General features: G+C 41.8%; 2 protein-coding genes across 4 annotated transcripts in view; one reads left to right on the top strand and one right to left on the bottom strand.

Annotated features, from left to right (window-relative positions):
* The window catches only part of BMPR1B (bone morphogenetic protein receptor type 1B), a 327,659-nt gene extending 314,196 nt beyond the window's left edge, over positions 1-13,463 (top strand). For all 3 annotated transcript variants that reach the window (XM_016206145.2, XM_016206160.2, XM_016206169.2), the window contains 3 exons: positions 6,535-6,710; positions 8,974-9,104; positions 10,602-13,463. In XM_016206145.2, the coding sequence (XP_016061631.2) occupies positions 6,535-6,710; positions 8,974-9,104; positions 10,602-10,727 (433 nt within the window). In that variant the 3' untranslated portion in view covers positions 10,728-13,463. The remainder of the gene's footprint in view (positions 1-6,534; positions 6,711-8,973; positions 9,105-10,601) is intronic.
* A 5,993-nt stretch (positions 13,464-19,456) lies between these two features.
* Positions 19,457-27,546, bottom strand: part of UNC5C (unc-5 netrin receptor C) — a 335,847-nt gene continuing 327,757 nt past the window's right edge. Inside the window, exons 16-17 of the mRNA XM_016206188.2 lie at positions 25,386-25,564; positions 19,457-24,382 (exon numbers count right to left, since the gene is read on the bottom strand). Of these exons, the coding sequence (XP_016061674.2) occupies positions 24,217-24,382; positions 25,386-25,564 (345 nt within the window). The 3' untranslated portion in view covers positions 19,457-24,216. The remainder of the gene's footprint in view (positions 24,383-25,385; positions 25,565-27,546) is intronic.

Raw genomic sequence — 27,546 nt, 5'->3', positions numbered from 1 at the left:
GGCTGTAGGACGAAGGAAAAAAGCACCTTTTCTTAGCTCCAGAGATCCTACACATTCTTGATTAAATCCACCTTTCTAGGTTTATATCCCACAGTTTCCAACTTGTACACTAGTACACTGAACTGCCTGCATTTTCCCCATACATATTCTGTGATTGCTACTGCCTTGGATTGCACGGGTTTGTAGCTTGGAATTCCCTCACTTCTCCACGTTCCTTAATCCAATCTTAGAGTTGCCTTTAAGTTACTTTACTCATCCCCCAGCTAGGAATAATGACATCGTCTTTTCCACTCCTGTAGTAATTTCTGGCCCTCGACTCTCTCATATTATAATTATTTTAGTATATGCCTCATCTTTTTTACTAGTCATTGGGCATCTTGAGAGCAGGATCCATGCCAAATTAATAAATGTATTTCCCATTTGACATGATATAGTGAGATACCCACTGTAGTTATTCCAACATCACTGTGAATCAATAAATGTTGGCTCTATAAAAGTAGTTGAGAACTCATCTTCTTTATAGACCTTAAAACAAACAAGAAAAGTGAATATCTTTTACATTTCTCAAACTTAGCTCTGCTTAATGTAAGGGTAATAAACTGAACGATCTCCAAAATGTCATGCAAACTGATTCTAGGAAGTGGAATATTTTAAGGGATGATTCAGCGATTTATTTGGCATGTATGGACTAGTTCATCAAGAGAGGAAGGACCTGCGGATGCTGCTCAAACGTGCAACTGCGATGGCTGTGGGATGCACAGATCTCCTAGGGCTGGAGAGCAAGCAGCTGAGGGAGCATTTACCATTCTGGGCCTCAGTTTTCTCTTCTATTAAATGGAGGTTGCATTTGATAATTTCAGATGTCCTTCTCATATTTTTATTTTGCATGTTTCAAATGAACTTTGCCCTTCTCAATTTTTGAGCCTCGCTTTTAAACCTTGCTTTATATGGCTTCCATGCTTTTCCTGACTTGCCTACTTTAGGGGTCCGTGTCTGTGCTTGTGCGCACACACAGATATTTAGAGCATTTTATTACAAGTGTGGTTAGAGCTAACCCAGTTTTGAGTTCTTGGACTTCATATGTGAACTTCCTGTGAGAACTCAGTCTTTACCCTGGTCTCGACGTGCTAAGTGTTCTCTCAGGCTTTTAAGTCATTTCTGGGAGGTTCCAGGGGAAGTTGAGAGCCACAGAGAGATCGGACTGTGCTTTAGAGATTTCCTGCACATATAATATTTTTTTTGTGTGTCCTTAATTAGTTTCTTCATGCACTTTCCTGAAAATGATGTAAGTACTGATGCATTTCCAGGCCAACAGAGATTTAATCCAGGTGATGCCATGTCAGACATTACTGTTGCCCCAGATCCCTCTTGGGCAGAGAAAATAAGGACACCTGAAATCCCTTGGAGGAACCTAATCCCTTGGAGGAACTTTCCACTTTGTACTCTGCAGGATCAAGCAACCCCTCTGGTATTTCAGTGTCAGAATAATATATATATTTTTAGGGGGAAAATAGGCCCTGGCTTAGGGCCTCCCAGGTGTTAAATTTTAAATAGAAACCCTGCAATGAAAACTGGACTGTAACACACATTTCCCAATTGGTGATTGTCAACTTCTCCAAGTGCAAAGGAGACAGAGCGGCCCAGCCCAGAGGGCACTACATTTCCTCAGAGTCTTTCTGATGTCGCTATTTTTAGCACTATGTCTGGTTTGTGTACTTAGTGGTTTTTGAAAAAAGTGACACGGCCGCATGACTTGCCAAAGCCCCAGAACTAAGCTAATTCATGGCTGAGTCAGCTCTCCCAGTCAAGGTTGCTGCAGCCACCTCCCCTCCTGTTGAGGAGTTTTCAGTTCTGTTTCTAAGAAACCCTGAGCTGTCTCAGGATTTAGTCACAGATGCAGTGAGTGCCTTGGAAAGTGCGGCGAGAACTCTCCTCCTCAGTGGCCATCTGACGGGGCAGAGCTCCCTGCGGCGAATCAGGCCACCGCTGTTTCCAGGGCGTCCAGGAGCACCGAGGGGTGTGCACCGCCCCTTCTTCCGAAGGCTCGTGAGAATCTCTCATGCTCTGGGGGGTCGCCTGAGTCTTTCTAAGAGGTGATTTAATATTTTCTGGTATATGTCCCCTGTGGTTAATTTGCAACACCGTTTGTCAGCAACAAGCAAACCCATGGCCTCCCTCATGTGTCTTTTGCCCTCCCCCACCCCTCTTTCACTGTTCTTAAGAATTCAGTTCTTTTTTTTAAAAAAAGCATTTAGATTATGTAAAGGTGTACATGGTTTTGATAGAATTTTTTCAGTTTTCCCTAATAGAAACTTACTCTCTCTGTAATTTTGTTGTTCATTGAGACAATTTTTGGTGTTCAGAGCTTTATGCCTCTAACCTATGCCTTCATCCTTGAAAAGTAGGTTTCTCTTGTTCCTGATCCTCCTGAGTTCTTTTTATTTAAAATCTATTAATTATAATATACAAGGTGGGACAAAAGTAGGTTTACAGTTGTGAGTATGCAAAACACAGAGTTTGTTCTTGTATTATTATTTATTGTTATATTATTTTCCGTACAAACAACTGCAAACCTACTTTTGCCCCACCCTGTATTTTAAACATAAAAAAGTATAAAAAATAATGAGGCACTCATGTAATAATTTCACATTAACAAGTGTTACCAATTTGCCTTATTTTATCTGGTCTTTCTTTTTAAAAGAAATGCGGTGTTGAAGATAGGCCTGTTGTGTTCTCCACCCTATTTGATTCCCCTTTATCCCTGGCAGAGGTGACCGGTATCCTGAAGCTGTTATTTATCTTTCCCGTATACGATTTTAAAATTTGACTCCGTGTGTGTAGCCACTGCAGGGTTATGTTGTGGGCTCGGAGTTCTCTTCTCTGCCCCCGCTCCCCTCGTGAGGATCCCTGTCTTCCTGCCACTGTGCTTCTCAGCCCGTCCCATCCCTCGGTGGAGAGTGGGGTCCCCGAAGGGGCCCTGACCGCTTCTGCTCCCTTCTTTGTCCTTGGGCCCTCTCCTTCGGTCACTCCCTACCCAGGTCGTGCATGTTTTGCACCATCCGACCTTACTTCCTATCTCTCTTTCTCCCTTTATTCTTGGTGCCCCAGTGTTCAGTCACTTTAGTTTTTGTTTGTGGCCTTGAAGATTAACAAACTCAGTTCTTCCCTGTCCTTATTTGGGACAGGTAAGATGATGTTTCTGAAAACCCGAGAGAGAAATGCAGTTTAATTACTTTCAAGTACAGAAAAACTCCCGGGGGAAGTGTTCTGGAGGATCTGCAACTTTGTAATATCCGATATGAATTACTTATAATTAGCATGTTTGTTGTTTAAATGCAGTGCTAAAGGCACTTGCCATTAGATTAATAGTAATCTTTTGCAAAATTAATTTGCTTAACAAAATTCTATTTATCCTCTTAGATATCAGTAATGTCTCTCATCTTATGATCTATGAATAATAGAGACTTTTACATTTCTCCTTAAATTATCCAAAGTGAAGTTTACTGTAAACAAGCCATTTCCTTCTTTCATGTAAAGTATATTATTTACCTACCATGTGCAAAGCACTCTATGAGTGGAGATGGATCAGGGTTCTACTCTTTAGGGACAGACTAAATGGTTTTGACAGATACTCAGGGCTGAGGGGACTTTACAGTCTTAGGTTGGCAGGAAGATATTTGTACAGATACTACAAGGTGAGGATATTTATTCAGGTACTGTGACGAAAATCGCCTCGGGTGGGGAGAGCAAGGTAGAGGAGGGACAGTTATGTCCAGCTTTCATGGCCTGTGTAGGAACTGGTTTTGGGGATTTGATGGACGTACAAAATCCTTGATTGTATGTTCTTCAGTGTTTGAAGGTTTAAGAGCTTAGAGGTGAACTATATATAGTCTGGCCATCACAAATCTTGATTCTATTATTAGATGACAGTTACCTTTCGTTTTTTCCATAGATGTTTCAATGTCACACATTCCATTAGCTCTTCCTGACCTCCTAAATCCAAATAAAGCATTTAGGGGCTAAGAGTAGGAATGGAAAGGAATTGCCTATAATCTTTATCAGCTGTGGTTAGAGTGTATCTTTGACCTGAATGCACTCCTTGGGCCCATGCTAAGACTGTTCCTGGATTCCTTTCCCAGGATATGTTCTGGAATATAATTTAGGCTCTTTGCTACCTCCTTTCCATCTGCAAATCTACATGTTTGTTTCTCTGCATAGAACTCAGAATTCTCTATGTGGGGCCAACACTATCTTCCTTTAATGATTCATAATTATAAATTATGACACAGACACACATTAATGAAATACCCACTTGTGTGCTCACAGGAAAGGTGTTAGTGGGTAGGCAAGGAGAAAGCTCACTTCATAATTGAAGGTGGAGCTTTTGAAGCATCTTTTAAATCTGATATTTTCCCAGTTTATCATTCAGCCTCTTCTCGGCTCACTTGCCTTCCTTACCATTTACGATTTAGGTACACAGATGACTTTTTGCAGGTAAATACTAAGAATTTGGTTCTTTTTAACTTCTTTTCTTAGTCAGAAAAGAACCCAGAACACTAAAACTTACATTTATAGATGGTAAGTAATAACAGCTATTTAGGTGTGTGTTTTTTTTCATATTTAACAATTTACATTTTTTAACTTTTATTTTAGGAAAATAGACTCCTTCAGAGTTGTTAACTCCTAGGTCACAAAGTGGGTACACTTGAGATGTATCTGCTGTAGTAGCTTTAGAGTAAAGATTTTGTCAAAAGATTAAGAGAAAGAAGCTTTGGATTTTTAAATTTCAGTAACTGTAAGCAGTTTTGAGATCTACAGAGGGACATTTTTCACCTTCTGAATTTTCCCAAATGACACTACCTATTTTGTGTTTTAGAAGATAGAGATTGAGGCCATAAGATCAGACGCAAGACTCCCCCCGCCTCCCCAAAAAGTCACTAGTGTTTTTGCTAAGTTGGGTATTGCCTGTGACTCGAAACAATAAAGGTGATATTTGATATTTCTAACTCTTCAGTGAGGAGAAGTCATGTCAGTGCTTGAGAGTCAATGGAGTGTGATGAAAAGAAAAATAAAACACTTTCTTGGGAATCAGGAGATAGGAAGTTTATCCAAGATTTCCCCCACACTTCAGTTTCATGAGTTTCTGCACCTTTTCTGTTTCGTAGTTTCTTCAGCCATCAGCGGCGGGGTTCATTGCTCTCCTCCCTGGTTCCTCTCGTTCCTATTGAGGCAGTTCTTGCTAAACCTCTGCTGTGTGCTTCGTCCTCTGTTGGCGGCGATGTTCCGTGTCTCATCTCCTTTAATCGTCAGCCTGTCAGTAGTTCATCGATTTAGGACTAGTGAGCACGGCTCAGGACTGCGCTGCACTCCGGCCGAGGCAGTGGCTCTCCAGTGCCCCCTGCAGGCTGGGCCCATCTTCCACGAGTTTCCTCCCAGTCTACGAACGCAGTAACCAGTAGATTGCACTGTGAAATTTTCATGAAGCTGAAGATACTACAGTCAATTACTCCTTTCATCCTCTTATCAAAAATATGTTACTTGATTCATGAAAAAAACAGTGATAGTAGAAAGCTTCGTTATAGGTCCCTGCTTATCAAAGTAAAACGTTTGCAAGTCTTTGTTGGTTCTCTCTCCCTCCCTCCCTTTTTTACTTGTTTATTGATCTAAAAGTCTCTTAACGCTTGGCTGAAAAAATAATGCCCCTTGCTCAGTTGGTTGGAGCATCACCCTGCGTACCAAAAGGCTGCGGGTCGGCCCCCAGCTGGGGCGTGTGTAGCAGTAGTTGCATCTGTTTTCCTTCTTTCTCCTGCTGCCGTCTTGCCAGTGAAGCAACCAGCTGATATTTCTCTGTCTCCCTTCCTCTCTCTCTCAAAATCAATAAAAACATATCCTCCAGTGAGGATTAAAAAATATAAAAAAAATAAAATAAGGCCTTAAATAAATCAATTTGGCATGGGCACAATCCAGTTTTAAGAACAAAGTTATGCCTGGCTGGTAAAGCTCAGCATTTAAGCATCGATCTAGGATCCGAGAGGTTGGGGTTCGATTCCCGGTCAGGGCGCATGCCCGGGTTGCAGGCTCAATCCTCATCGTGGGCGTGCAAGAGGCAGCCGACCAATGACTCTCGCTCATCATTGACGTTTCAACTCTTTCTCTCTCTCCCTTCCTCTCTCTCTGAAATCAGTAAAGATATATTAAAAAAAAACAACAAAAAAGTTATTACAATATAAAGTAAAGGAAGGTATTTTTGTAGACAATGTTTAGCAATTACCTAGAGCTTATATTTGATCTAATGGTAATGCAGTCTTATACCTTGCAGCTTCATTCTGATTGTCATCTTCATTGTTTTGGTTTTTTTTTTAACCTGTGAATATTTAATATAACTGTTGGCAAGAAATATATTTCAAGGAAATGGTGTTCCCTGAAGGGATATCCTTCCCCTCTTCCACGACAGCCCTGGCTCAGGAATCACCTTGATTTGACGTCTGTTGGTCCTATTCAGTACTGACGGTGTTCTGCCTTATTTTTCCTTAGCGATACAAATGAAGTTGACATACCACCCAACACTCGAGTTGGCACCAAACGCTATATGCCGCCGGAAGTGTTGGATGAGAGCTTGAATAGAAATCACTTTCAGTCGTACATCATGGCCGACATGTACAGCTTTGGACTCATCCTTTGGGAGGTGACCAGGAGATGTGTGTCAGGAGGTAAGTAACCGTGGGACTGTTGGGCTGCTATAAGTCATTTTTCTTTTCTGATCAGAAATCAAAGTTTTGTCTACAAAATCAAATTTTCTTTAATTATCCCCCTTTATTTCTGTCGACTCAGTCACGATCCTCCCAGGAAATGATATTTTGCATCACAGAATTAGCTTCGACTGCCCTCTGCTCTCCACCTGAAGAATCTCGTCTAGACACATTGTCAGGTTCCTCCACCTTTTCACAGATCACCCTGTTCTGTTCTTTGGATTGTCTCACTTCCCTCTTGAGCTCTTCCTCCAGCAGTTGCTTTATCTCTACACCTTCCAGTTGCTTCTTACCAATCTGCTGGGCCCTGTCCCCAACTCCAGTGACCCACTTCCTGTAGCTTCCTCTGCTCAGATAAAGAGACATAACTGTGGGGTGGGACACCCATTATTTAATCTCCCTACTTCTTAACTTTGTATGATACTTCCTCACAAACCAATTTGAAAACATCAGTTTTTATCAAAAGGAAGTTGAAGCATAGGAATATTATTATTGGCCATGGTAATTTTTTTACAAACATAAGGTTTCCCTAGTAAGACTAAGAAGACATCCTTAAATATTCAGAGGCGTTAGTATTGTTGTAGTGTTTTGCATGCTGGTGCATCATTTGTCTTTTAGTCAATTCCAGCACCTTTCAGGTGAGGAGTTGAGTCTGGTGCTCTTTAGTATCACGTACCTGTTTAGGGTTCTAGTCATGGTTGTGCTTGTTAAGTCAACCCTGGTGGCGGTGCCCTTCCTCCTGATGGCCAGTTAAACTCACCTTCATGAAAACTGGAGCTTGCCCAAGATTCTGAAAGTGTAGCCTACGCTTAACCAGTTCTGGCACTTGTATCTGTGAACCTTTGACAGGTACTAACCCTTTTTTGTTTCAGTCTTCTCATCATAAGAAGGGGGTGGATTATTGTATTACCTGAGACGGTTGTGAGGTTTTAATGATTGCAAAGAGAATTAAAACTGCCTGACCCATAAATAGTTCTCAATACATGTTAGCTGTTATTTTAAATTTTCATTTTGGTTGATAGAGCCCTAACTTACATTTAGAATCATGTTTAAATATAAAGGAGAGACAGTTAATCAATAGGCATTCATACTTTTGTAGAAAGACCACCTTGAGTGATGCAGTGCCTTCTAATCACTCTGAGAATCCTGAGCTGCTCGTTAGCTTAAGTTAAAATAGAACACACTCCCTCTAAAGTGAGAGAACACTTTTTGTCACAAAGGGAAGTTAGTGTAGGAAGTTTTTCCTGTTCAGATGTTGAATAACTCTCCCACTGTATTATGAAAAAAAAAGGAATCACCAAAATATAAAATAACTAACTGCCTATGCCTTGATTTCATGTTTTATAGAGTAAATGAGCGTATTTTTGAATAATATGTTTATTCTTATTTAAGATAGGTCTGTAGTAGTAGAAAGAATAGTAGAGTGCACGATTGCTTTTCTAATTATGTTTTCCTGAACATCTAAAGCAGTTAGGACCGCAAGAAGCCTATATCTGAAATCCTGTAGGCAGAATATGGGAAAAATGATTCTTAGTTTAAAAACAAGCTGGGTGTCCTGGCTCGTGTGATTCAGTTGGTTGGAGTGTCACCTTGTGCCCTGAAAGATTGCTGGTTCAATTCCTGGTCGGGGCACATGCCTGGGTTCAGGGCTTGATCCCCAGTAGGGGTGTTCAGGAGACAGCCAATCAATGTTAATATTTTTAGGTGTGTATAGTTCTCCAAATTTTAAATGTGCAAAAACACATTCTTATGATTAAGCAGAAAAAAATGTAAATGAGACATTTTCAAGTAGACTGCACCGCCAAATTTATTATGAGATTCATAATCTCATATTGCAGTAATAGAAACAATCACATATTGTACAGTATGAGTTTGGAATGTGTGTGCCAAATTTGCATTGAGATTTAATATAGATTTTTTTAAAATTTGGCATGCAAGAGCCTTTAAAATTGGAAATAAATTTGAGATGCTTGTTTTACTTAGCTTTTGGAAATTAAGAAAAAAAGGCTTGAAGACTATAATAATATGTTTCATTAGGCTTTCTATTCAATTAAAAATTAGATTAAATGTCATTTGGATACTTTTCCCCCCAAGATTTATTTTGCTCTTTTTCAGCCCGAACTTGACTTTAGTACTGACAGAACTTTTTTTGAGAACAGTTTTTATGTTAGACTTTTATCTCCATTTCACAGAAAAAAATATAATAATAAAACCGTACTTCCAGGTGCAGTGGAAGAATACCAGCTTCCCTATCACGACCTGGTGCCCACTGACCCCTCCTACGAGGACATGAGGGAGATTGTGTGCATCAAGAAGCTCCGTCCCTCATTCCCCAGCCGGTGGAGCGGCGATGAGGTAGGTAGGGCCTGAGGGAACCATGTGCTATAGCACTTTTCCTCTGTTGCCAAAATTCCAGATATTCATTACAGGAGTTCTCCTTTGTCCCCTTGGTGATGGTAGTGATGCCTCACTGTGACAATTTATATGGTGCTAAGTGTATTATGATAAATTGTCTGTTCCTTTCTTTCTGATTTGATTGTGCTGCTTCCAAAATACATTGAGTGGGTTCACATTTAGCCAGCATAACAGGTAACAGTATTTAATTTATTTGTGATGTCCTGACATTTGCATACCGGCTCTATTTCTCTGCGTGTGTATTCTTAAAGCATCGTGAATTTTCTCCATGAAAAAACCCACGGACAACATTGTTCCATTGTGATGAGAGAAAAGATATGCATCTGAAAAATGCAGTTTTCTGTACACAGAAGTGACACAAGTTAACCTAGTTGAGGCGCCTGATGATGCTGGGGGCCTTTGTTAATAAGGATGGTGAGAGGTGATTGGAATGAATCCACCACTGTAAGGATGCAGTGGCGAGACCTAAAGCAGGTCTACAAAGAGGCTGCTCAGGAGGAGCTGCGTGGGGCGGGCCTTGCCTGTCCTGGCTCCTCTGCTCCACATCACCTCCACCCATCCCCTGAGCTTGTGCCCTCACCAAGCCCCGCAGGGCTCTGGCAGGCTGGAGCATCCAGAGATGCGCTTGAAGCGTCAACATGTACCAGAGCCAGTGCAAACACATGGGCAGAGCACTGCCTAGGAAATAATTCTTCACTGTTAAATGCATTTAAAGACAACCTTTGGCTCATTGGTTTTTGTGTCTAGTTACTGAAATGCTAAATAATACATATGTTTTCCAATGAGCTATGCAGAAAGCTTTATGACATGCTGGAGTTACATTACTTTGAAGCCGGTTATGGGCATTGGTAATATCCCAAATTCCTTCACTGAGGATTTCTAATGAAGTGAAATTGTGCTTTTCAACAGGAAGACCAATAATTGATGCAGGAGAGAGTTTTAGCGAGGCTCCACACAGGTCGTTAATCTTGTTAAATGCGACAGTGTGATGCTGTTATTGTAGCAGACAGCTTGTGATTTAGGAATAACCACGTTTGTTTGAATAGTGTGGCAACAGATAAAAGATTTAAGCTGATCAAGTGTTACAAACAAACTGGGAGTGTGGAGTGGAATACAGACTCCTGCGTATTTTTGTATTTCTTTAATACTGACTTCAAAGACACTCTTCTTCAATCAGCCAAACCACTTGCTTGCTTCTATCAGAAGGATAACATGAAAATCTGTCTTAGTCATTTAAAATTTGCATGAAAAAAGAATCTTCCTGAAATTTTGTCTAAATGGTTTTCAAAGTAGTTTTTAAAAATATATTCAAACTTCAGAAACTCAAAATTAAAATCCAAATATCATGGGCCAGTCTAGCATATAATAAATACAAGTTATTATATTATATGTTATAATAAATAACATTATTCCCAATTTCCTTTTCCCTGCCTGCAGTGTCTAAGGCAGATGGGGAAACTAATGACAGAGTGCTGGGCTCACAATCCTGCTTCCAGACTCACAGCCCTGCGTGTGAAGAAAACACTTGCCAAAATGTCAGAGTCCCAGGACATTAAACTCTGATTTGAGTGGGGGAGGGAAGGAAAAAGCAAAAAACAGAAAAAAAGAAAAAGAAAGAAAAAAAAGCATCACTGGAGGAAGCCAGATCTTCTCTTTGCGGGCAGAGCAAAAAATGTTCCTGAAGCATCCACAGTACAAGCCTCGAACAGGCAGCCCGGCTTCCCAGTGGGTTCAGCCTCGCCTCCCGGGGAGCAGCCTGGACAGACAGAAGTTCCCAGAAACACAGACTCATGGTGTCTGTAGGAGGTTGAAACCGCTCGGGTAACTTGTTTAAGACATGGTGCACGTTGCTTTCTAAGAAAGCCCTGTATTTTGGGATTGCCCCCCCCCTTTTTTTCCCCCCAAAAGATGCTTTAATTTTGCCAAAATATAACAAATAATTTAGATATTTTAAGGTTTTTACTATTCTAGTTTAAATAGTAACAATGAGAGTTCTCAGAAATTCTGCTGGAAAGTAAATTAAAGTAGTTTTTCCATTGGTAAAATTTTGTTGCACTCTACAAACCAAAAGCCAGCCTGTGAAGTCGTGGAACAGAGTGGAGCTGCCCCCGCCTCCTCAGGCCGCTCCGGCCAGCCCCGAGCTGGGGGCTGCCGCCCAATGTGAATGCACCTGGGCACAAGCACCGCCTGCCTGGGACCGCGTTTGGGATCCCTGCAGGTGACCCTTTGCAGCTTCAGAGGATTTGGAACAAATGAAGTGTTTATGTGATTCTGTTAGAAGTGAGTGTCAATGTTCTTCCTCAGAACCACTTTGTGTTTCTGATTCTGTTAGGCATTTCTTTCATGGTCAGATCTCTTCCTTTTCATGAAACACAAAACAGAGCTTTTGTTCATGTGTAGAGAATTGACCCAGGCATGCTTCTGATCTCTCAAATGAAAGCATCGATATTGCCATAAGTTGTGTTGAAGATCGCACACTTTAAAATAGAGATAGTTGGCTCTTGGGTGGTAAGACAACCATGTCAGTAGGGTAGAGATGAGGGTGGGGGCGCACGTGGCGTGTTCCTTACATATGCAGAAGAGCAGTCTCAGAAGCACAGGGGGATATTATGCACACTTTACTTTGAATAGGTAAAACCAGTTTCTTTTTGTTATTGTCTCTCTCTTTTGCGTCTGCGTGAAGGGAAGGAGAGGAAGCATATGCCATGTTAATTTAACTCAATTTTAACTTAAAAATAGATGACTATACCCTCCAAAGGGGACAGCAGAGGAGTTAGTGGAGGCCACAAACTATTATGGCTGCTGTGATTTATTTTTCTAGAATAGACAATGGATCGAGTATGTACATCATTAAGTGATCATTTCACATTTTAGGAATGCTGCCTCTATTTTATTTTAATCTCGTGATGTTCAGTTCACTTTTTAATTTATTATTTTTGTATTCTCTGTGGCACTTGTGCAAAACATCTCTTCACCCACTCGATTCTGCACGGTTTTCACTTTTGAGAAACGTGAGTCCACTCGTGGACAGGGCCAATATTCCTGAGCAACAGGAACGTGAAGTTCAAAATTGCACACATCCCCCTCACCTTTGTTCATTGCCATGTCCTTACTGTGGTTTTCTTTTGCTTCTTAGAAGTTCTGTAACTTAGTGAGGAATTGGGAAATACTCTCTCCATAGCCTTAAAAAAGGAAAGCAAAAGACATTTCTTCCAGAATCCTGCAGGGGGCAGTGTGTTATAACACATTTTCACCACTTGGTGAGTGAAGGATGGATGTTTTTTGAAAATTTGACAGCTGCATGAAAAATGAGAAAATATTTTCCTCACTTCTGAAGTAGGCTTGCAGCTGGTGACTTGTTCATTCAGAAAACACCCTAGAGCAGAGAGTGGTTGTGAGATGTGCTTACATTCTGAGGGAATCATAAGAAGAAACACAGTGTTCTATATTCAGCATTCACTTCCCAAGGCTTTATAGCCACATCTTGTTTGTAACAAAGGAAGGAGATTTTTTTGATTCTTAAACATGAACAAAATTTGTTTTTTTCAAAGATTAAGAACTGTTGGTTCCAGATTTTAATCGGAATGCTGCTTTTGGTGATATTAAAATAATCTGAATGGCAATGTAACGGTTCCTTTCTCTTGTGTCAAATCGTATTCTTTGTGATAGCTTAGAAGAAATATGTGGCTAGAACTAAGTGTGATAATCATCTGAGCCGTAGAGAGAAACTTCAGTACCTCTAATCACATCATCTACAAACAAATAAGTAACCATTTATGCCCGTTAACAGGGGACGTGTTTTTGTTTCTTGATTTTTCTTAAATTTAAGTGAGGTTGGACTTTCTTCTTAGATAAAAGTGTGTATGTTCTTTTTGGTAAGTTTGTATACATGATAACTGAAAATCAGAATATTTTGTGGGGAAGTGATGATTTGAAAATAAACTAGATTTCTAGGGAGGTGTTGGTTCCAATGAAGAATAGCAGGAAATTTCTTCTATGTTATTTGTTTAGTTGCTTTGGAAAAATCAATAGTTTCCTTTCTAATTCTCAACCTGATTTACTCACTATGAACAATTAAAAATTATTCCTGAGATACTTCAAAAGACCTATTTAGTTATTATAATCTTTAAATGCAACAAGAATTTATTTACAAATAGATTTTTCTGTGTCTTCCAAAATTCACCTTACTTAGGGAATCCTGAATTGTTCTTAAAGAGACTACCTACTTATTTCCAAATGATCCGTTTTGATTTTTAAGTTTCTAGTAGCTCAGAAGTGAATTTTATTTTATTTTATTTTATTTTATTTTATTTTATTTTTTTGTTTTAACTTTCTATAGAATAAGTGGGAACCTGGAAAGTAATAATGTAGCTGATTTCTTACTATCAGGAGTATTTCACAGACTAAGATTTTCTTCTAGTCTCTCCCCCCAGAGGAATCCTAAAATCCTAGTTGCTAGCTAATATAAGTTTTGTATGCTAAGATGTTCAGGTTTATAGTTTATTATGTGTATATATATTATATAAATATATGTTTATATAAATATTATGTTCAGTTTGGAGTCTGGCACAACTCCATTTTGTGGATTAGAGAGTAAAATATTATGGATGATAAAGTACTAAATGAAACATAATATTTATTTATAAAAGTGTGTAGATTGTTAAATCACAAGTAGCAGTGCTATGAACATTGTGTGTGAGGAGACAGGCCTTTGACCTCCTGGAAAGCACCGCTCAAAAGTCACTATGACCATTCTTTTTATTCTCAAAACATAAAGCTTCTTAGAAAACATGCTAAGATTTTATTTAGAGGGAATCCTTTGTTTCAGTTGTGTCGTCAGGTTTAGCAAGGACTGAGTAGCAACCACGTTTCATGTTCTCAGAGTCGTGCATACTCATTAGAAGTTACAGCTTTTATGTCCCTGGTCTGTTCTAGTGCTTCACGTTTGTAGGTGGAAAGGCACAGAGAGAAATATAGTTTTTAAACTCGAATTGTTCTGTGGTTATATCTCCTTAGAAAACTCAGTCACATAGCAGTGGAAATGAACGAAATGATGCCAGAAGTGATTTAATTCAGCAATTATGATTCCTCTTGTAAAACAAAACACAAACCCCACAATGCTGTATTTTTTGGAGAAGAGTTGGCAATATATAAAGAATTTTGTTGTCTGTTTCAAAAGAAGACTCATTTGTGTTCTTTTGGGGAACCAGTGCCTTATTGAATTTGTACATACTGTAATTATTCAGGACTAGGGAACAAACGACTGTATTGTATTTGTTACAAATTGTATATGGCTTTGTTTGAACATTCCCCCAAATAAAATGGTTCCGTTCTCCCCTTGGAAGGAAAGTGTCTGTCGTATGGTTTTGCCTTTTTCCTGCCTTTGAAGCTGTCACTCTGTAGCCGGCGGGAGGGCCGCCGTGACGAGTGATGCAGGTAAGTTTACACGCTCGGTGGCAGGAGGGCGGGAGAGATGGCCTGATGGCTTCTGTTTTCTCTGCAATTAGGAGGTACTGTCATTTGTTGAGAGTGAGAGGAAAGGTAGGGAAGTCAGTGGTTTAAAGAAGTGAGAACTGTACTGCGGGAAATTACAGCGAGATGGTTGTGGGCAGTGCCGAGGGCCCAATTAAGACTGATGCTGTGTGGCTCTGTGGCCAGGAGTGTGGCCTCTGGGCCACCAGACAGCCTGTTGGTGTCTCTAGGCTTACTCATTCCCTTGGTTGAGTGACAGTAGGCTCAGTTTCTTCCCCTTGAGGATGGGAAAAACACTAATATCCACTGCATGGAGTGGTTCTGAAGATGAAATGAAATAATCCATGTACCAAGCATGAGGTAAGCGCTCATCCATCACTAAACATTAACTATTATTACAGATTCATAATGCCACTTTTCTATGTGGTTTTAGGGCTTTATTTTTCTATCAGCAACCCAAATGCAGGCATGGAGACTGCAATAATTGGATTCACTCCGGGTTGGGGTGTGTCAGGCACATGGAGCAGTGGGTCATAGGAAATCATCAAGGGCATGACTGACGTGGTCCAGGGAGGGGACTAAAGAGGAGCCAACTGATGGGTCAAGGGACAGGGAACCCTGATGGGGCTGAGGTGGTACATTAGCAGTTTTTAAGAAAAGGGGCTGTGGTTAGAATGAAGATTCGAAGAAGCGGCAGCGAGACTAAGCACAAGACTAGGGGTGTGATCACCGGAGAGGGTGCATTTAGTGGACAAGATTACTAGTGGTGAAAAAGTGACCCCAAAGCCAGCACTTTGCATCTGTCTTCGTGGATTTGGAAGCACCCCAGGAAGGTGGCACAGACAGATACAGAGGGAGGCCAGGTCTTAGAACTCTCCAGTGACCTCCACTCAGACAGGGCTTCGCTTGTGGCTGTCAGAGCCTTGACTTTGGAAATGTTTTCATGCTCTCCTAGGCTCAGTTTTCCCAGCAGGAATCCAGCTACCAAAGCTCCAAATTAGGGGTCACCAAGTGATACTGGGCTGAGTCTGTGCTACCCTGTGTTTTCTTTCTGCAGTACTGTTTTGTTCTGTAACTGAATTTTCATTATTTTACATGGAGTTGAATTCTCTAGTTCAGCCACAGGACTCACATCTCACTTTTATTCTTAGTTTATATATTGTCACTACTTCCTAAGCCCTGGCAAACATTTGAGCCTATGACCCTAGCTTTGACTCAGTCTTAAGTCACTCCCAGTTCTCAGGAGGGGGGCGTTTCTCAGTGTTGGCACAATTGCTCACAAACACTCTTTTGTCAGAGGTCGGGGCTCGTTGCAGTCTATCTGACACACTTCTCCAGGTACACTTGACCCTTAACAGCATTGGAGTTAGGGGCGCCGAATCAAAACTCCATGTGTAGAGAACATACAGATGGCCAATAGACATATGGAAAAAGGCTCAGTCACTAATCATCAGAGAAATGCAAATTAAAACCACAGTGAGATATATCACCTTGCATCTGTCAGAATGGCTACCATCAATAAATGTGGAGCAAAGGGAACCCTAGTTCACTGCTGGTGGGAATGCAGACAGGTGCAGCTGCTATGGAAAACAGTGTGGAATTGCCTCAGAAAATTAAAAAGGGAACTGCTGTTTGACCCACCGATCCCACTTCTGGGAATATATCCTTAAAAACCGTGAAACACCAATCAGAAATAATATATGCACCCCTATGCTCATAGCAGCACAATTTACAACAGCTAAGATCTGGAAGCAGCCCAAGTGCTCACCAGTAGATGAGTGGATAAAAAAGCTGTGGGACATTGGAATACTATAGCTGTAAAAAAGACGGATCTCTTACCCTTTGGGACAGCATGGAACGAACTGGAGAATATTATGCTAAGTGAAATAAGCCAATCAGAAAAAGACAAATATCATATGATCTCTTATTTGTGGAATCTAATGAACAAAATGAAGTGACCAACAAAATAAATCCCAAGGCATGGAACAGACTGACATATCTTGGGGGTGGGGGGGAGCATAAGAAGAGATGAGCCATAGAAGTTATATGCATAGCCAGTGGACAAGGCAATAGTGTGGTGAAGGCCTGGGGGTGGGGTGGGGGGTAGGGGCTGGGTCGAGGGGGGTAAGTAGGGGGTGAGGGACATCTATAATACTGTCAATAATAAAAAAATATATATATTTTTAAAAAACTCCATGTGTAACTTTTGACACTCCCAAAACTTTATCAGTAGTAGCCTACTGTTGACTGGAAGCCTTACTGATAACATAAACAGTCAACACATATTTTGTATGTTATATGTATAATATACTATATTCTTACAGCACAGTAAGCTAGAGGAAATGTCATTAAGAAAATCCAAAGAAGAGAAAATACAGTATTGAAGAAAATCTACATGTAAATGGACCTGCTCAATTCAAACCCATGTTGTCCAAGGGTCAACTAGTTCTTTCCCTAAGGAAAGGGCTGCTTTCCTCCATGTCTCAGTTCCATAGATGCTTTTGGTCCCACACTTGGAGCCTTTCTCCTGCTCAGCCAAAGGGAGCGACCAGTGTCTTGTACCAAGGTGAACACGTCTGAGTGGCATCTGCTAGGACTCTGGGCAGGTGACAGGTGACTGGGCTCCCCTGTCATTCCCTACCTCTCAGCTCAGTGGTTTGCACACTTCATTGAAAATCAGATCTCTGTGGGGAGGACCTCACACTCCAGTCACAAGCTCCCGGGGGCCTCTAAGGCAGCAGTTCTAAGACTCTGGTTCTCCCAACAAACTGCTCATCAGTATCACCTGGGAGGTTTAAAAATCCTGCCCAGGCCACGCCCCCAAACCATGGGATCAGCAGCGTCTCTGGGCTGGGACCCAGGCACTCAGGTGATGCCAACGTGCAGAGAGGCTTGAGAAGCCCCTTCCCGAGGGGCTGGCGATTACCACCCACGCAGAAAAAGAGCTTTGTGTCCTGAAGAAGCACATGGTGACTCTACACGGAGGAGGGCTTTGCTGGGAAGAAATGAGGAGGCAGCATTCTCTGTTGCTTATAAATATAATTTATTACCTGTTTAAAAATTCTTTCTTACATTTTGTACATGTTGGCTGATAGGATAAATGCAGGCAATTTACAAACCAAGGGACTGCAGGAAAATCGGGGCGAGGCAGCCAGAGAGAGAACAGAGGCTCCCCCGGTGGGCAGCCCTCGCCTCCGCCCGCCGCGGCAGGCGGGATGCCCGGAGCACTCCTCCTCCACCAGGGGTTTTCTAGAAAAGGAATTGCATAGAAGATACAGCAAGAGGGAACTCCACAACAACAAAAGAAGTGTTCCACATCTGAAAAGCCAAGGTTGTATTGTCGTGTTTAAAAAAAGAAAAATGACAAAGCCCCAAACCTCCGTCTGACATTTTTGTCCTTGAACTGCTCCAAAGGGAACAGCAGGTGGATGACACGGGCTCTTCAGCACAGACTGCTGGGGCTTTTTCTCTGACCAGCACTGGTTGCCTGCTTTAGAAAGAGCAAAGAGGGAAGGTCACCAGCTTGCTACAGCTCCACATTAAACTCGATGAACGCACAGCACTGTGGCATCCGGGGCACACACGCGGGGTCATGATGTTCCCTGCAACCGAGCTAATGGACTCTGACTGGAGGGTGAGGCTCCACCACCCACAGAAGGTCTAGGAAAGAGTGAAGGGAGGAAGCAAATCACGGACCACACGTTCGTCTTGTTCTTTTTGCTCCCCTCTTCCTTCTCCAAGGCCTGGCGGAGGATCCATTTGTGTTTACAACCCTACATTAGCACGTGTTGTAAGAGACTTACAAAATATGAAAGGAAAAGACATTCTCCCCGGCCTGGCTTTCTTGCTGTTTGATGCCATTCTAAAGCAGATCTGTTTCAACATGGAGAACACAGCTCAGGCCATGGTTCTTGCACGTCGCCCCCTCATCATGCTGAGGTTCAGAGGCCAAGGACGGCTCATCCCTTAGGCGGCTGATAGCGAAACCTGCCTACAATTCAGGCTCTGAACTCCAGCACTGGGGGTTATTACCTGGGGTCGGTGCCATCAAGTTCAACAGCAGGCCTGACAGTGTCAATCCCAGTAGACCTTTGGGATTAAAGAATGATGACACATAGGATTTAGGCATAGTTGAAAGGGGCTCTGAAGTGTTATGGCCTTGAGAGCTAATAATTTTGTTGAGGCACAAATCTGAGGTGGTGCATTGAAAGGCTGGTAGACAGTAGCATATATTTTGGCCGGTGGGCAGCTGATGGTATGTTAGGGCAGCTTCCCTGTTTTCTACCCAACAGGTGCTGGGCCATGACCCTCAAGATGTTCTGCATGGATTCCTGACTCGGGATTCCAGAAGATCTCTGGATAGATCTCATCAATACACAAGAGTCCAGTGGACAGTGGGATGGGAAATAGCCCATTATAAGGGCTTGGTTTTGTGTGCTGGTCCATTTGTGGAGTTTCTGTCCTCCTAGTGATGCTTTCTCGGCCATGCTAAAATACATATCTGGGGCATACATTTGGTTGGATGAAACCATTATTATCCCACCAAAGATCGACACAGGGAGGTGACAGGCCCACAGGAAAATCTGGGAGCCATGAAGTCTTCTGAAAACAAATTTTAAAGTAGGATTTCTGAAAATGGGGGCAACTGCAAGGGTGATAAATTCAAGGATCAGGATGTTAATTGTTAGGCTTAGTCTGTGGAGAAAACCTACCTAGTGACATACAAGGCCATCTGCCTACTTTACAAAAATAGCAGGTTTTCAGGCATGAATTCTGGAAATACTTATGACTCTGGTTTACTTGACCTGTAGGGACATAGGTTTCAGTTAACACTGGTTATAATGTGTTTATTCCCCTTATGCCCTATTCCATTAAAAAAAAATCTTTAGAGATACAAGGGAAATCTTTCAAAATGATCATTACAGTCAAAGATTATACAAATAGATTTCTCAGGGTAGAGAAACAGCACTTCATGGGACAGTGGCAAAATTCTAAGAATTTCAGTCAACATTAGCTCAGTAAAGTTAAAAACCAAAACAAAACACAAGCAAAAAACCCAAAGTGTAATAGTTGGTCCTACGAGGCACTCGAAAGGCTAAGAAAAAAAAGTTTTATTACCTTGAGATACTAATAATAATATTTTTGTTATTGGATCTACACATTTTAATGCTCATTGACCATTATCATCTTTGTAAATAACTGGCTTTGAGCCAGGACACTCTGCTTCACGAAAGCTCCTCTATTCTCAAAGAAGATGGTTAGAACCCCATTTCATTTCAGCTGTTTCCACGGTCATTCTTTCTCTCATCTGCCTTGGATTTGTACTGAGGTTGCTAAGTGACACTGACAGCTTGTCTAGAGCAGCTGCTCTGCAAAAGCTAAAGCCGACATTCAACCTGAACACTGGAAATACGACAAGTAACCTCTTTCTGCCTCCTTTATACTCTCTTGCAGGTCTTCATATGGTTTTTATTCACTTGACCCCATGGGGGCAGACCTTAGAGCGACAAAGGCTTATGAACTCTGGGGAGACAGTGATCACCGTACTGGCTCCCTTCCTCATAAACTGATGAGTAACAGAGGAGTAAGTGGACCAAGCTGTGTCCCTGACATAAGACAAGAGCCTTGTTTGCTCCTTTCAGAAGAAGTAAAAAGTCTTGATTCTACTATCAGAATGCTTACTTGTAAGATATAGGACAAATGCCATTCAAATATATTATTAAATGTGTAGTTTCCAGAGTGTCCTGAACTCAGTCTCCCTGATGTCTTCCTAAAGAAAGGTCTACTATTTGAAAGTTGCGAGATGAAAACCTACAAAATAATAGGATATATGAAAATGGCCAGTGGTTAGGCAGTTTAATATTAGACACTTCACTCAAAACATTGCCCTGCCTTGGAAGAGCCTACACTACTGATGTGAGGATAGGTTTTTCTGTGTAACTCAGATGGGTATCTATGCTGGTATTCACTCAGAATATGAAAAGGCTGTTAGCTGTGTTACACATTTGCATCACCTTGTGCCCAGTTATCAATTCTGAATCCAACTTCTATTTCTTCCAGATCACTTTAAGGAAAGTCAGATGAGTGTGGTGAGAAAAACATGAAAACAGGATGAAATCTCTGCCTTTAGATCCCCAAATTCAGAAGAAGGAAGCTTCTTTCTTCTCCTTGATTAACAACCACAATTTTCAATTACTTAGAAATAGGATGCTCATTTTCATATATAAAACTCATTTCTTTCCAAGTGAATGCTTCTTATACTTCCAAAAATAAATGTTAGAGAACCAAAGTTAAGGAGATTTAAAGATTTAATATAAAGCCCAAGGAAAAATATAAGTCTTAACATGACAATTCTTCAAAGACTGCTTTATAAAGATTTTTATGTATTTCTGTTATTTCTATTACCAAAAACCAACTTGAGATGTACCATGTATGAATGAGTTGACATAATATGCTCATAATGACAGACATGCAATTTTTGACATGGGTACTTTAAGTGAGAAAAAAAATGTGAGAATATGAAAACTATATTTGAAGTGAAAATTTCCCCATGTCTATTTGTCATATAGGTCCTATTGACTCTGCAGGTATTTATTCCCTTTGCCAAATAAGTTTTAGTGAGTTTTTATATTAAACTGAAGGTAGATTGTGTTATACACCACTAGGTGGCACCATGCACAAGTGATAGGTTTTCCCTTCCAAATGAAGTAAACCTGTTTTCCACACAAGCTAAATAAGCATGAAAGGCAGGACTGGTCACAGAATGGTTGATGAAGTGGCTCCTTCAAAATGAACTGTTGGCTCTGGGCCTTGCTTTTTTCCAAAGAAGAAGGAAATCAGAATTCATAGTGCAAATTATTTGACATAGGCGGTGTGTTGTATGTATGGAAGTTGCCATTCACTCGATAGGAAACATAACAGGGGTTCTACAACAGATGATGGATGAGTGCCTTGCTTAGAAAGAATCAACCACTCTTCCTTCTTCTGGTGCTAGGATGCTGAACCAAAAACATGGAGCATCCGAAGTGAATGCCAAAGGCCCTTGATGGCTTTGATAATACAGTCCCTGCTGTGTTCAATATTTCTGTGTTGATGAATTTTTAATGACTTTTTTCCAGTTCAAGTTTTGAGTTGATTATCTGGATAGCTGCATATCTGCCCCTCTCTACTTTTCACTAGGCATGGAAGTTCCTTTGAGAATCCTTCAGATTTCTAAGTCTTGATTTCCATAGATGACAACCTGCCCCAAAACCAGTAATGAGCAATCTTAAGAAGTTATTTCAAGATGCAGCAATGGATAATAGCTCTCTTTTCTCCTCCACTTTAAAAAATATATATTTAAAAATTTTTATGTAGAATACAATTTTACTATCTTTTGGTCAAATATGCATTGGTACAGACATTATCCACTGAACTTGTTGATTAGTGCAACCTTTCCCTTTCAATGATAAGTGTAACATTTTTATATATGGTGCAGGGGATGGCCTAAGAGAGACAGGTTATAGCGTACATGCCTAAAACAGAAAATGAGAAATAAAGAGCCTGAGAGAAAAGGCTCCATACTAAGGTATCAATATTTTTTCAATGAAAGGATGGAGTGGGCCTGGAAATATCAAGTAGTCACTGGAATAGTCAGGAGAGGAAATATATGTGGAAAGAAGGGAGAAAATTTATGAAATTATTTCTAATTCAAATCCATTCAGCGACCTGGATACCTCTAGCCCCAAAGTAAACCACAGCCATGTTTTGAAGGTTCTCATTCATTCGCATGGGTTGTTTTTCAATCTTTGTTTGGCTACTGGAGTGTTGACTCTCTATTCCCCACCTGCTGAATGAATTGAGTCCCTGTGTTAAAACAAAGAGCCTGTGATGGTCCTAAGGAAATATCATAGTTTACACAAAATAGTCTCTTGATGAACTATTTTTCAGTTAAAAATTTTTTAATTTAAAAAATTTGACCAAGACAATAATAGAACATAATTTGCTACTAACCAGGAAGGCAAATGGTCCCAAGAGAGGAAAGAAAGTGACAATAAAGGGATGCCATCTCTTGGTGAACAGCGTAATTCATTGACACAAAGACAAGACTTGAAAGTATAACAGATATGTTACAGGTTAGAATAATTATCTTCCAAGTCGGAACTATTTGAAAGGCATAATGTAGCCTGGACAAGAGTCTAGCTTTTATGGATCTTTAAATGATCCAGCTAAGAGTCCATTGTGGTCTTCACACTGATGAATGAGACTGGAGTGGAGGGGCAGCATTTTAGAACCTTGAGATTATCTAATCCCACCCCTCATTTTACAGGTGAGGAAACTGAGGTCAGGTGAGGTTAAATGACTTACCCAAGGTAGCACAGCTAGACAATGACAAACCCAGAATGAGAACTGGTTTCCTGATTTCCAGTTCAGAGGCTGTTCCTCCAACCACGGTGCTTCTAAGGGAGACAGAGTATTGAGGGGAGTCAAGGTGAGGCCATGTGACCCCAATATTAAGTGAACTTGAATAGAGAACTCAGAGGAGAAAGACCCTGCTTGAGCAAGCTGAAAGAACAGCCTGACAAAGCCAGTAAGCACTTGCTACCTTTCTGGGGCAGAATGATGGGAAACAATGAAAGGTCAAGAAACAATGCCTGTTTAATTAAACTGGTGACCACACCTACCTTGTTATGGGAGAAGGTGAGGCAGGTCTAGTCAATACCTAAATACTAACAGTACTGCTAACAAAAACAGAAGCTAAAAGAAAATGCTTTTACTAGAATACTTGTAAATACTCATCAATAATAATAATGGTAATAATGATGCCCTTAAAAAAAAAACCCCACACACTTCAAATTGCATATTACAAACACACATGTTGTGAAGAAATGCTTGTTTGTGTGGCTGAACATGAATCACTGTCTTTCCTGCAATGCTACAGCTTATTCCCAGAGGGCACCAGATGGGTATCCTCAAGGAATGAGTCTTAGTTATTTCTCCTTTGCACTTAGATTCTCCACTTCCCTGATACAAACAGTAACACTGGTTTTACAAGTTCTAGAAACAGAACACTGGTGGGAGGATTATCTGAGACACTTGATGCGCATGATTTGTAGCAAAAGTCTGTGATTTCTCTGTAAATTACTAATCGGAAATAGACACAATAAACCGTCCACAGCTTCAACTTCAAATGATTTAAACAAAAATAGAACGAGCCATGGACAGTGTCTGCATCTCTGTCCAATTTGATGTAAACAACGTTTGTAGAAACTGGGTTTGTTAAGAAAAGTTTATCCATATATCTGGATAGCAATAAAAAGCGTTTCCTAGGAAACTGTAAGATCCTGTACCACACAGCATACAGCCCAACAAAGAGGAAAATTCGGTCGGTTCCTAGATCCAAGGTACAAATGTACATAGCTGTTCTCAGCTCCTGTGATGGCGCCCATGCCGTGGGCACGCAGAGCCTGGCTGCACCTGCGCCCTCTCTCCTGCTGCCGTCTCCCCGTGAGGCTCACTGCTCGGGTCGGGTCTGGATTTCCTCCTCAGCCGCCGTCCCCTGGACGGCGACAACTCCCCTCGTCGTCGGTCCCAGCGTGGATCAATACTGTCCTTCTGCTGCTAAAGACACGACCGTTTCATGTCTCCCCATCTCTTCCAAGACAGCTGCCAGCATGCTCAGGTTTCCATCCGGGAAGTTCTGTGCTTCCCAGAGATCCAGGATGACGCCAGTCGGGCTCGATTTGGTGGCAAAGTAGTTCAAGTACCTGTAGTTGGGAATGGGCGAGTGCGTTGAATGGCATGACTTGCAGATCGATTTTCTCTTTACTTTTTACTATCCCCTTCTGTCTCTGCATCTGCCTGTTAAACATCCAGGTCCCACCTGAGAGAGAAGCTGTGGTTTACAGTGGACTGTCCTATGTAACTAGCCCATGCTTGATTAGATCAGCCCCTGACAGCAGATGTAATGTTTAACTTTGTTAACCTCAACTCCGAGTAAGATAATTTAAGAGACGAGCTGTGTATGGGTCATATCCTGAACAGGAAGTCAAGAGGCTCGGGCTTTCTTTCCAGCCTGGGCTCTGATCACCTTTGACAGGCCATGCCCTGTCTCCTGCTTGGTGGTGGCAGCACTTTACAAAGGCTTCTGAGGTCTCTTTACAACTGAATGTCAACGCTGTGTTTTGCATATTAGTGACTCACCCAGCTTTAGGTCCTGCTCTACAGGAGATGGAGAACAATAATTACTTTAGTGAGTGGATATGTTACTTCGGGGGATTCAGCCCACCCGCTTTGCAGAGTGAGTCACAAGACCTGATACTTGCAAATATCAGATAAGCCCAGAGTGTCTCTCAACAATGTGTGTTTGCAAACCCACAGCGCAAGATACCAAGAAGAAGCTTCGCACACGCTTGCAGGATGAAAGTAAATAAATGTATGGACAAAAAAAAGTGAATGCTGTCCTAGCTGTTTGGCTCAGTGGTTAGAGGGTCGGCCTGAGGACTGAAGGGTCCCGGGTTCGAGTTTGACCAAGGGCACATACCTCGGTTGCAAACTCAATCCCTGGCTTGGTGAGGGCACATGTGGGAGGCAACCAATTGATGTTTCTCTTTCTCTCTCTTCCTCCCACTGTCTCTGAAAAGACAATGGAAAAAATCTCCTCAAATGAGAATAAAAAGAAAACAAAAAGAATGCTGCCTGGTGTCTAGCCGCTAGCAGCCTGCAGCCCTGTGTCTAACAGAGACGAGTCCCGAGCCTGGCCATACCCACCTGTCCAGGTTTAGCTTGTGGGCCAGCATCCTCCAGTCGTGCCCCCTTGTCTGGGGGGCATCCAGGCTGCTACAGAGCTTCTGCCGGATGGGGGGAGGGATGCTGAAAGCACTGGGGCCTGTCATGGTGGTGATGGTGCTCGCTGGATCCAGCAGAGGCAAATCGATGCCAGTAGGTTCCTGTCGTTGGGGCACAAGAACAACATGGCATTATTGCTGAAGACAAAAGCAATCCCTGCCGAGCCCATCACCACAATGCCTCGCTTTGAGCAGCAAGGAGAGAATGGTGCTATTCTACTTCCTAGTGGGAAGGGCTGAAAGTTGTGATTCACTCTCTGTAACCTGGCTGAGAGCAAGAGGTGCATTCGGCGCTGACTTTGCATAGCCTTGGATTTACGGGTGAACAGATCTGGAACAGGTCTGAGATTAGAAGGCCAGAAGTTAAGAGCTTCAAGAACCTGTCCGACCCTGATGGGAAAGCCCTAGGCAAATGCCCAAGTACATTCTTGCTCCAACGTCTGCAGAAGATGGCTCAGTGCCGCTCTTGTTGAATGAAACGGAACACAGCTCTCCTCTAAATGATATCAAATTAAGACTAATTTTTTGAAGAAAATGGCAAACGCAGTATATTGCCTTAGGACAAGCTGCTAATGGCATCCTCCAATTGCTGTACAGCCTTATTTTTTTAAAATCTAATTTTAGTAGAGAAAACCATAAATTGGCTTTTAAAATAGTTTCAGCTCATAAAACAGCACAAATGCAAAATCTGAATTTCATCTGTAGGAGAAACTCTAATCATTTTCTGATCTTCTGCTGGTTGGAAAAGCAAAAGCAAATGTTGCCTGGGAACTATTAAAGCAATAACAGAAAACCTCCTTAATCTACTTTAAATGTCACCTTTCTCTGTCTTTTTCTAAAAGCAGGCAGCTCCTTGGTGCACATAATTAGTTGCTGGAAAATAAACTAGCCACACACAGTTTCCGCCATCAAGGAGACTCTGGTGCCTTGCAGTGCTCAGCTCAGGGGTCAGTGTCACTGTTGCCCAAGCCCCCAAACCTTGCACTCCCTACTGTGGGGGTCACTGCTGTCTGGGTCCCAGTGTTGACTGACAGCGCATCCTGCATTCTGGGATCAGCAGCCAATGCTCGCTGATAGGCTTGTATAATCCCACTGCACATGGTCCATGCACACGTTAGAGCTAAACAATTTTTTTTTTTTTTTTTTGCAGTAATACACAGAGTGGTGTTGGCTGCCATCACAGTGTTTGGCCTCAAAACCTGAGGCTTGGCAAATTCAGACTCCCAGGATTTCATTTGCTCCTTTGTGTTAAGTCCAGTAGCTCATGCCAGGATTTAACAAACTGGTATGAAATACAGAAGCAACAACGGGAGTTGGAGTCCCTGAATGAGGACATGACTGCAGATCTTTTCCTGCACTTGGCACAGAGCTCCTTTCAAGGGACTGTGAGCAGAGAAGGCTCCTGGCCTCAAGGGCATAGGTGCAGGGGTGGGGAACCTTTTTTCTGCGAAGGGCCATTTGGATATTTATAACATCATTCATGGGCCACACAAAATTATCAACTTAACAATTAGCTATGAAAAAAAGCTCCTAGATTTATTGAATTTCCAGTCCCACCTGTGGTTGCCTTGGCAGGGCCAGACCCAATGATTTTGCGGGCCGTAGCGGGCCGGATGTTCCCCACCCCTGGCATAGAGCTTCAACAGGAGGGACCAGAAGAGTTATCCAAGAGCACTTGTTGATGTATATCAATAGATTTATGTTGAGGATGTCTGAATCCAAGTGCCCAAACATACATTAGGCATAAAACAATGTATATCTGCACTGGGAAGGTAGAGGCGAAGAGAAATCACACGGTGTTTGATGAGTGCCATCAGCCACATTGAGGTACAGCTTGCTTCTTGTGTGGACAGTAACACTAGGGTTCAGAAGGAAACCTACCATGTCCCTCAAATACAACTACAACCTGACTGTCCCTTGCTGGCAGTGAAGATTAAGTTTACACGAGGAGAGGTCTGCTTTGTACAGTGCCGTCCCCAGATATTCTTCTTGCTGTTGGTCACAGTAACTCCCTCCTGCTTACCTGTGATCCATCCCTGTCTGCCACACTGATCTTCCTAAAGCATCAAGCTGATGCCCTCCCC

This window comes from Miniopterus natalensis, chromosome 1 (genome assembly GCF_054644295.1).
Source record: "Miniopterus natalensis isolate mMinNat1 chromosome 1, mMinNat1.hap1, whole genome shotgun sequence".
NCBI classification, from domain to species: Eukaryota; Metazoa; Chordata; class Mammalia; order Chiroptera; family Miniopteridae; genus Miniopterus; species Miniopterus natalensis.
The sequence above is the reverse complement of the archived record's forward strand: the minus strand, read 5'-3'. Positions and strand labels throughout refer to the sequence as shown.